Source organism: Salmo salar, chromosome ssa19 (genome assembly GCF_905237065.1).
Source record: "Salmo salar chromosome ssa19, Ssal_v3.1, whole genome shotgun sequence".
NCBI lineage: Eukaryota > Metazoa > Chordata > Actinopteri > Salmoniformes > Salmonidae > Salmo > Salmo salar.
Window position 1 is genome coordinate 72,538,442 of NC_059460.1, and position 12,340 is coordinate 72,550,781.

General features: G+C 46.4%; 1 protein-coding gene across 1 annotated transcript in view; it reads left to right on the forward strand.

Moving 5' to 3' along the window:
- The first annotated feature begins 288 nt into the window (after positions 1-288).
- The window catches only part of ramp3 (Receptor activity-modifying protein 3), a 42,743-nt gene continuing 30,691 nt past the window's right edge, over positions 289-12,340 (forward strand). Inside the window, 1 exon segment of the mRNA NM_001141893.1 lies at positions 289-583. Coding sequence (NP_001135365.1) covers positions 532-583 — 52 coding nt within the window. The 5' untranslated portion in view covers positions 289-531.

Below are 12,340 nucleotides of genomic sequence, written 5' to 3' on the forward strand. Positions count from 1 at the left end.
GATTCTAATTTTAATAGAAAACTATCACAGTAAGGTACTTAATTGTTACCCAGATATGATTTGATATTTTGATCAAAACGACTGCATTAGACCTTTAATATGCACGTGTCATACAATAAAATCATTATCGTTCATATTAAATTGTCCATTTCATAATGGTTTCCTGCATATGGAAGGAGATAAGAACGGAGACAAAGGGGATGATCTATCTCCCCTCCTTTCTCCCTCCCTCTGATAGGATGCTAGAGCGCAGAAGTCATTTTAGCAACGAGATGTGCAGGCAAGCTTGCACAAGGACGGTGAGGCAAGAGCACCGAGGACGCGCATCTCATGTGGAGGTTTGATCGGAGGGGCCTGATTTGAGGAGGTATTGCGGAGTTCTAAATTTGACACATGAACTATGAAAGAAGTTGCGCGCGCGCGTGCTTTCATTGAATTTGGATAATTATGGTTTGCCACAGACATTTATCACCCAGTTGAGATTTCATTGAAAGAATCCGAATCGTGTGTGGGATTGTTATTCTCAACGTGATGGATACAAATGCGTTGGCTGTGTTTAAACTTTTAGTGGTTGGAATTTTGGGTGAGTATTCTAGTGTTTTATTTTATAGGCTATTAGTAGTCGATTGGATAGTTTTCTAGATTATTCAAATATATTATTTCTTAATGATTTAATAGCTATTTTTGTGTTGCCACTGTCTGAAATGGAATCTTATAATCGAAAAAAAATGAATGAAAATGCATAACAACATATTAATAACACTGTCAATAATTCTCAGATCCTTTTGTTTCAAAACTGCTTTCAGTGTTCATTCCATAGCCAATAACATATTTACGTTGCATGGCCTATCATCTTTAAAAAGGCTAATAAAAAATATGAAATAAAATCCATCTTGATCAATGACTTCCTCAATTTGATGTGATTTCATAATATATTTGATCAAATATAGTCAATCGCCAAATTAACACCACTGTCTCTTGACCCTAGTGGCTATGTAAAAGACTGTATGGTAAAATACCATAAAAATTCATAAAACAATGTAAGAATCTCCATACCAGTATGCTTTTCAGGTAAATTCGTGAAAACATGGGTCTTTAAGGGATGATGACGTTGGATGTCGATTGAAATTAAATGTATTTACATTTTTATGTTTTATTTAACCTTTAACAAGGCAAGTCAGTTAAGAACAAATTCTTATTTACAATGACGGCCTACCTGTCATTGTAAGGGGGTATTCAGCGTTATGATTGTCTATAATGATATGCAATCATTAACATTTTAATGTTCTTTGCGAAATTATATCTTCCCTTATCGCAAGTTCATGTTTATTTTTGGTAATATATCGTCTATATGGACTTGGACCCTATAGAAAGTGCAATGAAAAATCGGACTTTATTGTCCCGGATCCGAGATGATTTCTCTTTAGGGAGGGTTTTTTTCTGGTTTTCTCATCAGGAGGAGACAGGAACCCATCTCAGAATACCCAAGAGATTAGATTCAGAGCTGAGGCCCAAAGATTATGGATCAGGGATATACTAAAGTCCCCAAAGCTGTCCAGAACTCTCCTGGATACCTGCCATGTAGGCTATGCGCACAGCAAAATAGCCAATGGCCAGGGGAAAATGCAAAGGTTCTGAGATTAACAACGCAAATGGGACATCTTACATGCACACATAATATCCTCAAAAGCTTCATGAGTCCAACTGTCTGGAGCACATGGGGACTATGATTTATTTGTTGTAAAATGTATTTTAGGAATCTTATGTAATTAGATCAGAGCTGAAGCACAAGCAGTACTGCTCCACTGAGTAAGGTCTGTCTACTTGAATTAGCAGATAATAATGGTTATAAAGGGGCATCGGAATTCCATAACCAAGGAAAATGCCTTGGGCTCATCAGCCACAGCAGCTTCCAGTGTAGTGCTGTAAAAAGAATGCATTTCATGCTCAAAAACATCTCTGTAATACAATTCTACTGCTATACGTCTACATTTGGTTGGTACTAGCAGCCAGACCAATGGTAAATAAGACTTGCTAGTAGTTATATGTTTCAAAAGTCTTGTAAGTTTCCTTATGTGGATTCACTAAAAGGCTTCTTATTTTAGCTGCCCTCTCAACAGCTGTGAAAATCTGTGAAAAAGCTGTATTAATCTTTCAATGACCCCGTAACATTTTCATACACTCCGTGGGCTCATGAACTTGGCCCCTGGAAAGTTATGAAGTCCCCAGCTGGAGCTGTATATAGACTCATGCCTGTACTGAGGCAAAGTACCACATTGTCAACGTACTCTACCTAAATCTCAGTTCTGCAGGTTGTCCAGGTTTTCAAAATGGCTCCTGTATTTGCATGAGCAGTGTCTTCCATCTTGAGTAGGCACTCAATCAATATCGTGCTCTGTTAATGGGTCACTGCCTCCGATAATGTAATAGTGCTGAGATCGTGCACTGTTAATGGGTCACCGCCTCCGATAATGTAATAGTGCTGAGATCGTGCACTGTTAATGGGTCACCGCCTCCGATAATGTAATAGTGCTGAGATCGTGCACTGTTAATGGGTCACCGCCTCCGATAATGTAATAGTGCTGAGATCGTGCACTGTTAATGGGTCACCGCCTCCGATAATGTAATAGTGCTGAGATCGTGCACTGTTAATGGGTCACCGCCTCCGATAATGTAATAGTGCTGAGATCGTGCACTGTTAATGGGTCACCGCCTCCGATAATGTAATAGTGCTGATGAGTGCAACCCCCCAGTAGGAACCCAGGCCTCTGGCTTGGCTTCCCACTGTCACAGCAAGAGGGCAGAGTAGGAACCCAGGCCTCTGGCTTGGCTTCCCACTGTCACAGCAAGAGGGCAGAGTTGGAACCCAGGCCTCTGGCTTGGCTTCCCATTGTAACAGCAAGAGGGCAGAGTTGGAACCCAGGCCTCTGGCTTGGCTTTCCACAGTCCCAGCAAGAGGGCAGAGTTGGAACCCAGGCTTCTGGCTTGGCTTCCCACTGTCACAGCAAGAGGGCAGAGTTGGAACCCAGGCCTCTGGCTTGGCTTTCCACAGTCCCAGCAAGAGGGCAGAGTTGGAACCCAGGCCTCTGGCTTGGCTTCCCATTGTAAGAGCAAGAGGGCGCAGAGCTGGAACCCAGGCAAGAGGGCAGAGTTTGAACAGTGTTGTAGATCAGCCAAGGATAGTGTAGAAAGCAGAGTGCTGTGTGTGTGTGTTTCTTGCCTACCTGCCTGCCTGCGTGTGTGTGTGTGTGCGCATCAGCTCAGCCATGGCTTTCCTCTCGCACTCCTGAAAATCAGCAAGGAACACATACTGTTCTCATATCTCTCAATAAGCAGACATGTTTAGCATTATTGTCGTCTGCTTACTGATACAGTAGTTTGAATATGCAGGCCAGGAATAAATCCAGGTTTTGTTTAAATGGAATGTGTCTGTGTAATGTGGTAGTGGGTACGCTCTCTTGGATTGTGTGGGCGTCTGGAAGAGTACTGTCAGTGTGATTTGAAACTGAGGTGAACCCTCAGTGCCATCTTTCACACCTCAATATGGGTTTTAAGTACTTAAATGGGGTGCTGAGTACGTTTTCATGCAAGCTGAACGTTGAGTTCCTATGGAAAGGCACGTGTTTTCTCTGCCTGATTTCAAACTCTTCTCTCACATTATTGCTCTGTCACTCACTCACTCACTCACTCTCTCTCACACACACACACACACACACACACACACACACACACACACACACACACACACACACACACACACACACACACACACACACACACACACACACACACACACACACATGCACACTTCTCTCTGTTTCTCTGCCTACACACAGCAGGTCACAGAGCCACTTTGGCAGTGGGCTTCCCTTCTGTATGGCAACGCTCATCTTTGGAAGTGGGCTTCCCTCCTGTATGGCAAAAGTCATCTTTGGCAGTGGGCTGCTCTCCTGCATAGAAAAGGTCATCTTTGGCAGTGGGCTGCTCTCCTGCATGGCAAAGGTCATCTTTGGCAGTGGGTTGCTCTCCTGTATGGCAACGCTCATTTTTGGCAGTGGGTTGCCCTCCTGTATGGCAACGCTCATCTTTGGCAGTGGGTCGCCCTCCTGTATGGCAACGCTCACAGAAACCAAGAACTACATTCAAATCAACCAGGATTGCCGCCTTCTTAATGTAGGCAATGCTAGGCATACCTCAAGGGCCGTTGTTGATGTTTGTAAGCAGGAAGTCTGTCACACCCTGATCTGTTTCACCTGTCCTTGTGATTGTCTCCAACCCCTCCAGGTGTCGCTTATTATCCCCGGTGTATATATCCCTGTTTCCTGTCTCTCTGTGCCAGTTCGTCTTGTTTGCCAAGTCAGCCAGTGTTTTTTCATGCTCCTATCTTTCCCAGTTTGTTTCTACTACTCTGGTACTGTTTGGACTCTGACCTGGTTTATGAACTCTCACCTGTCCCCGACCTGCCTTTGCCTACTCCCTTTGTTATAATAAATATCGGAGCTCTACCATCTGCCTCCTTTGTCTGCATTTAGGTATCGCCTTGAGCCCTTATAGTACAAACTGGCCATGACAGACCCAGCAGACTTGGACCAGCTCTGTCACGTTGTTTTCCTGCAGGGAGCCACCATTGGGAGGCATGAGGAGCTATCTAGGGACCTTTTGGAAGGGCTTTGTTCCCTGATGGAACGCCACGACCAAGGGTTCAAGGCGATAATGGAACAAATCAGTGGATTAGCCCATAGGCAGCACGCCACATCTGAGACCTCCCAACCACCCAGTAACCTTCCTACTTGTGGTGGATTGGTTCAACCTACCCCGGCTCCCCGAGAGCCCCACTTACCTCCTCAAGGAACATTGTGCAGGCGATTCTGGTACCTGCCAGAATCCTTTCCCAGTGCTTTCTCATCTGCGAACTCCAGCCCTTTTCATTCCCGTCGGACTGATCGAAGATAGTGTATTTAATAACTCTAATATCTGAAAGGACGCTCTCCTGTGCAACAGATGTGTGGGAGCAACAATCTGCTGTGTCTCAGGGCTTGGCGGAATTCATGGCAGAAGAGGAGACGGCTCAAACTACTGCAGGTACATCAGAACTCCCGTAGTATGGCAGACTACACAGTAGATTTTCGCACATTGGCCGCCGAGAGTTCCTGGAATCCGGAGGCTCTGTTCGACACCTTCCTCCATGGATTGTTGGAGGGGATAATGGATGAGCTCGCTGCTTGGGAAATACCACTGGACCTTGATTCCATTATCGCCCTTTCGATTAGGATTGCTGGCCACTTACATGAACGGCGGTGTGAGAGGAGGTCGGGCCTTGGGAACACTCATTCGTCTAATGACGGCACTCGTCCTAAGGAATCCGGAAATTCCCGAAGTGTGTATTTCTGAGGAGAGCCGAAACACCCAAGGTTCCCCGAGAATCATCAACGACGGGTGAGTTGGATACTCTTGAGCCTATGCAACTGGGAAGAGCTGAGTTATCGGTTGCGGAATGCTTACGTAGGCTGAGTTCAAACTGTTGTCTGTACTGTGGAGGGGCAGGACATTATATAGCTACCTGCCCTGTTAGGAAAGCCTTGTCTCTGGTGGGTACACGTACTCTGGTGAGCCAGACTGGGAGTTCCCTAATTCCCATCACCCGCTATCCTTTTTTTGTGCTTTTGCTGTGGGGAGACCAATCTAAGTCTCTTCGAGTGCTCATTGACTCTGGGGCTGATGAAAGTTTTATGGATGCTACTATTGTTTCTGAACTTGGCATTCCCACTCAACCCCTCTCTGTCCCCATGGATGCAAGGGCAGTGGACGGCCATTCAATTGGAAGAGTCACCCATAGTACAGTGCCCGTTCATGTTCCTGTTGTCTTGGGATTTTCCTGGCTCAAAAAACACAACCCTGTTATTGACTGGACCATGAGCTCCATCCTGGGTTTGAGCCCATTTTGCCATTCCCACTGTCTTAAAGCAGCACAGCCGTCCCAGAGACATCCTCCTCAGGGCGTTAGCAAGGCTTTGGATGTTTCTGCCATTCCCACTGAATACCATGACCTCCTGGAAGTGTTCAGTAAGGCACATGCTACTTCTCTTCCCCCGCACCGTCCTTATGATTGTGCCATTGATCTCCTCCCAGGCACCACACCACCTCATGGTCGGCTGTATTCTCTATCCGGGCCGGAGACCAAGGCCATGGAGGAGTACATTGAGGATTCTCTAGCTACTGGAGGCGTCCGTCTGTCTGCATCTCCTGCCGGCGCGGGGTTTTTCTTTGTGGAGAAGAAGGACAAGAACCTGCGTCCGTGCATTGACTACCGAGGTCTGAATGACATTACGATTAAGAATCGTTACCCCCAACCTCTCCTCAGCATTTGAACCTCTCCAGAGGCCACCATTTGTTACAAGCTGGATATTCGGAATGCCTACCATCTGGTTCGGATACGCGAAGGAGATGAGTGGAAGACAGCATTATGAGTACCAGGTCATGCCGTTTGGACTCACCAACGCCCCTGCTGTCTTCCAGGCTCTGGTAAATGATGTGCTCCGGGACATGCTAAACCGTTTTGTGTTTGTCTACCTTGACGACATCCTGTTTGTTTTCCCGGTCTGCCCAAGAACATGTTCTTCATGTCAGACAGGTCCTTCAGAACATCCTGGAGAACCAATTGTTCATGAAAGCCGAGAAGTGTGAGTTCCACCTCTCAACAATCTCCTTTCTGGGATATGTCATCGCTGAGAGAAATGTCCAAATGATCCTGAAAAAGTGAAAGCAGTGGTAGATTGGCCTCAACCTATGTCCAGGGTGCAGTTACAATGTTTCCTGGGTTTCGCTAACTTCTACTGCCATTTCAATCGGGGCCCTGGTGGCCCCCTCTCTGCACTCACCTCTCCCAAAGTACCGTTCAGATGGTCTCCAGCTGTCAACAGAGCCTTGTGGACCTGAAGCATCGGTTCACCACAGCACCCATCCTCATCCATCCGTACCTGTCCCATCAATTTGTGGTATAGGTTGACGCTTCTGATGTTGGAGTGGGGGCCATCCTGTCCCAGCGATCTGTCCAGGACCAAAAGCTTCATCCCTGTGCCTTCCTGTCCCATCGTCTAAATCCTGCAGAGAGGAACTACGACGTAGACAACCGAGAACTCCTGGCGGTCAAGATGGTGTTGGAAGAGTGGAGGCACTGGCTGGAAGGAGTAGAACAGCCATTCTTGGTCTGGAATGACCATAAAAATGTGGAATATCTCCGTACAGCCAAGCGCCTTAACTCCAGGCAGGCCCGGTGGGCTCTCTTGTTTACAAGAGTCATCTTCACCATTTCCTACCGCCCAGGGTCCAAAAAATTTGAATCCTGACGCCCTCTCCCGTCTATACAGTTCCTCTGCCACACCCTCGGTCTCCGAAACCATTCTCCCTACCTCATATCTTGCAGCCTCAGTGGGTTGGGGGATTGAGACCCTGGTTCGCAAGGCACAACGTTCCCAGCCTGGACCTGAAGGGGGCCCGACTAACTGGCTATTTGTCCCTAACTCAGTCCGGCCCCGGGTCCTGGAATGGGCTCATTCCTCCAGGCTGACCTGTCATCCAGGTTCCCGCTGGACCCTAGCATTCCTCCAACAATGTTTCTGGTGGCCCACAATGGTTCCTGACGTCTCTGCCTTCATCGCCGTGTGCACGGTGTGTGCTCAGAACAAGACTCCAAGGCAAGCTCCTTCTGGCCTTCTTCTGCCACTACCGGTCCCTCATCGTCCCTGGTCCCATATCTCTCTGGACTTTGTCACTGGGCTTCCACGTCATTCTGACGGTGGTGGATCGGTTCTCAAAAGTCGCTCATTTCATCCCTCTCCCCAAACTTCCCTCTGCCAAGGAAAACTTCCCTCTGCCAAGGTCCTCAGTTCTCGTCTCAGTTCTGGAAGGTGTTCTGCACCCTTATTTGGGCGTCAGCCAGCCTATCCTCCGGATTCCAACCCCAATCTAACGGCCAGCCAAAGCGAGCTAACCAGGACCTGGAGACCACCCTAAGATGCCTGACCTCAACCAACCCTACTACCTGGAGCCGACAACTGGTCTGCGTGGAGTATGCCCGGAACACCCTTCCCTGTTCAGCCATGGAACTCTCCCATTTTGAGTGCTCCATGGGGTACCAGCCTCCACTCTTCCCAGAACAAGAACCGGAAGTCAACATACCCTCGGCCCAGATGATCATCCGTCGCTGTCGACGTACCTGGAGAAGAGCTCGGGTAGCACTTCTCAAGACCAACTCTAGGTATCGTCAACAAGCGGACCGCCGCCCGGACTCCAGCTCCCCGCTACCGCATTGGCTGTCCACACGGGACCTGCCCCTTTGGGTAGAGTCACGCAAACTGTCCCCCCGTTTCATTGGTCCTTTTCCCATCTCTAGAGTCCTTAGTTCTACTGCTGTCCATCTCATGTTACCCCGTACCCTCCGTATCCACCCTACTTGTCCCTGGTGTATATATCCCTGTGTTTCCTGTCTCTCTGTGCCAGTTCGTCTTGTTTGCCAAGTCAACCAGCGTTTTTCCTTGCACCTATCTTTCCCACTCTCCGTTTGTTTCTAGTCCTCCTGGTTTTGACCCTTGCCTGTCCTGACTCCGAATCCGCCTGCCTGACCACTCTGCCTCTTCTGACTACCAGCCTGCCTATCCCCTTGTACTGTTTTGGACTTGGATCTGGTTGGACCTGGTTTATGAACTCTCACCTGTCCCCGGCCTGCCTTTGCCTACTCCCTTTGTTATAATAAATATCGGAGCTCTACCATCTGCCTCCTGTGTCTGCATTTGGGTCTTGCCTTGTGCCCTTATAAAGTCACCCTGTTGTGTATGAGGATTTCATATTGCTGAGTCTACCCTTAGTACAAGTTTTGTGCAGAAGTTACTCCCTCATAGTTACCAACAATACAAAGTAAGTCATGTAAGATGTTGCATTATTTTGATTTGTGCTCACAAAGTAGTGATTACTTCGCTTATGTATGGGGTGTTCGGTATTGTTTTTAAAACCACCATTGTATGTGACCTCATAAAGTGGTTATTAGGTACACCCATATAGTACCGGGTCAGATCCCCTTGGCCTCCAGGACAGCCTGAATACTTTGGGGAATGAAAACGTTGCTCAGTTGGTATCAACGGACCTAACGTGTGCCAGGAAAACATTCCCCACACCATTACAGCACCGCCACCAAAACCTGTACCGTTGACTCCAGGCAGGGTGGGGCCATGGACTCGCTTCTTGTTTCTAGCTGATAGGAGTGGAATCTGGTGTGGTCGTCTGCTGCAATTGCCCATCCGTGACAAAAACCGACAAGTTGTGCGTTCCGAGATGTTGATCTGCACACCACTGTTGTACTGCGCCTGTTGTGGTCCGCCTGTTAGCTTGCACCATTCTTGCCATTCTCCTTTGACCTCTCATCAACGAGTTGTTTTTGCCCACAGAACTGCCGCTGATGGGATGTTTTTTGGAAGTCGCTCCATTCTCGGTAAACCCTAGACACTGTCCTGTATGAAAATCCCAGAGGCCGGCCGTTTCTGAGATACTGGAACCGGCATGCCTGGCACCGACAATCATACCACGCTCAAAGTCGCTTAGGTCAATTATTTTGCCCATTCTAACGTTCAATCGAACAGTAGCGGAATCTTTCGATGCCCGTCTGCCTGCTTTATATAGCAAGCCACGGCCACGTGACTCACTGTCTGTAGGAGCTAACTAATAAACTGTCCAATGAGTGTATATTGATGCTGGTTCTCATGTAAACCATAGCCTTGCCAAGCTAAACTGTTTTAATTATTAGTAGTTTCTTTTGACTTTCGGCCCCTTGTTGCTGGATTTAATGTAACTGCTAGAATGCCAATGGTATTAAATGTATTAATCAACTTACTGAAGATCATGTGCTGATAGACTGCCATGCAATGCCAGTGTTTGTAAAAATATCTGTCCTAAATATTATGTGTTTTGAGAGAACTGAAGGCAGAAAGAGGCTGGAGGATATTCTTTCATTTTTTTCATGAATTAAACAGTTGGCTTGAATTTGTGAACAGCAGGGACAATCAACTAAATGCCTCAGTGACTTTTCCCCACAGTTTCTTTCTTCTTTCCCCCGTATTGGAATGAGTTTACATTTAAAAGGCCTTGGTTAAATGGCTCAGACACTTCAGCTCCAGCCAATTCACCATGTTGTCATCTTAAGATTCGTTATCTGTAACTAACAGTCTGCATTGGTAATATTGACTGATCCTAGTGATGACACATACAATGGGTATCTTCAGCAGTGATTGTCCGATATCATGTTCCAGAAACATCCTCATCACGCTCAAGCAACTTTAACAAGTGGAACATTCTCAGAACACTTCCAACCTAAACAAGTAGATGTTAGAGGGAGTTGATCATTATGTGAATCAAAACATGTTTTTAAGCTAAGACAGAGAACAAACACCTCAAATATTTTGTCAGATTTAGATTGAGACATCTGTTTACATGTGTCCCGTTGTCCACACTTGACACGACTTCCGCCGAAGTCGGTCCCTCTCCTTGTTCGGGCGACGTTCGGCCGTCGACGTCAACGGCCTTCTAGCCATTGCCGATGTAACCGATGTTAAATGGCTAGTTAGTTATCGGTGGTGCGCGCTAATAGCGTTTCGATCAGTGACGTCACTCGCTCTGAGACTTGGAGTAGGGTTTCCCCTTGCGTTGCAAGGGCCGCGGCTTTTGTGGCGCGATGGGTAACAATGCTTCGTGGGGTGTCAGTTGTTGATGTGTGCAAGGGTCCCGGGTTGGGGCGAAGAGAGGGACAGAACCTACACTGTTACACTGATCCACTTTTAATTTTCCATTTGTTTTGTCTTTGTTTTACACACCTGGTTTCAAATCCCCAATTACATGTTCATTATTTAACCCTCTGTTTTCCCCATGGTTTTTATGCGTGATTGTTTTATGTATGTTCGGTCCATTGTTGTGGGCTCGGTATTACGACACGTTCGTGGAATATTTAAGTAAAGTTACTTGTGTTACTCATCTCTGCTGTCCTGCACCTGACTCCTCTGCACCAGCTACACCCAGAGCACTACAACACTCCCCACAGTAACTTTCCTCTCTGAACCGTTGGAATGGGTTAATGCTATAGCCTCTTTGGAAAGTCCCTCCATGGAGTGACTCTCCCTCACATGCTTTAATTCAGGTTCTCTCTTTCCCCAGGCTATGCAGCATTTATTTCTGTCTCTCTTCATCTTGGCCACCTATGACAACCCCTTCCTGCTTTTGTTTGCCAAGTGCAGAGAGCCTTGTCCGCTTTTCCTCAGTCGCCTTTTCCCCTCCTTTTCCCCTCCTTTTTTTGTCCAATCCCCCAGGGCCAGTGTCACAATCCCACATGGAACCTTCCCCTCAGACCTCGGATTGAGAGTGATGTGCCAAATCACCACAACATCAATGTAATCTTGAGCTTTTGTCCATTGGTCCACTTAGTGTTTCATCCCCTCAGTCTAAGCTGAAGTCGGGCACAAGGTGGGCAAATATTTCAGAGCTTCTGGGATAAATGGAATGTATGTATTAGCAGTTAGCAATTAAGAATCATTTTTTAAAAGAATGTCATTTTGTTCATTATTTAGGTGACTGAGTTTTAGGCGAATGACTGGGGGCCTTCAAGGGAATTTGGTGTTAAGTTATTACATGTGGTCACGTCTGCTCAGTTTTATTTCAGTAAATTTGATTGAGTTGACTTCAAAGATCATGTCCACCATGCTCAGAGGTACATTTTCTATTTGGGCTGATGCCTGTCTTCCCCCATAGTGTAATGGCCTTACTTGAAATATGAATTATGTTGTCGAAGGGATTAGTTGTGTCTGAGGAAAAACAATCAAAGTGTTTTGATCAAAGCCTGTTTTAGGTGTAGATCATCTAAGAAGATGATCACATTGCCTGTTGGAGATTTCTTTTACTGTTCGTCTTGAATTAGTTATAATCTTTTGTAGCAATGGGTTTTGTATCTAATCCGTGGGCAAAAGTGGTTGCAATGATGTCTTTATGATGTCTTTTAAGACTTCAAGGTCAGGTTATATACTGCTTGTATAAGGATAAAAAACAAAATATGTATTTCCCATGATGTCTTGATCTCACCATGGGAAAAGCATCTTTACCTGGTTGTAACAGAGACCAGTTTGTTCTAATCTAGTTATGCGGTAAATAACCCGCATTTAAAAAATAATCTTAGCAGAGGTAATTTCAACATTCTCTTGACAGACTAAATGACGGGATCCAGCCCTCATTCTCCCAAGTGCAATAAATAAGACAGGCCTGGTAACATTGCTACACCACTCTGGTAGCTTATTTTTTTTTTTACACT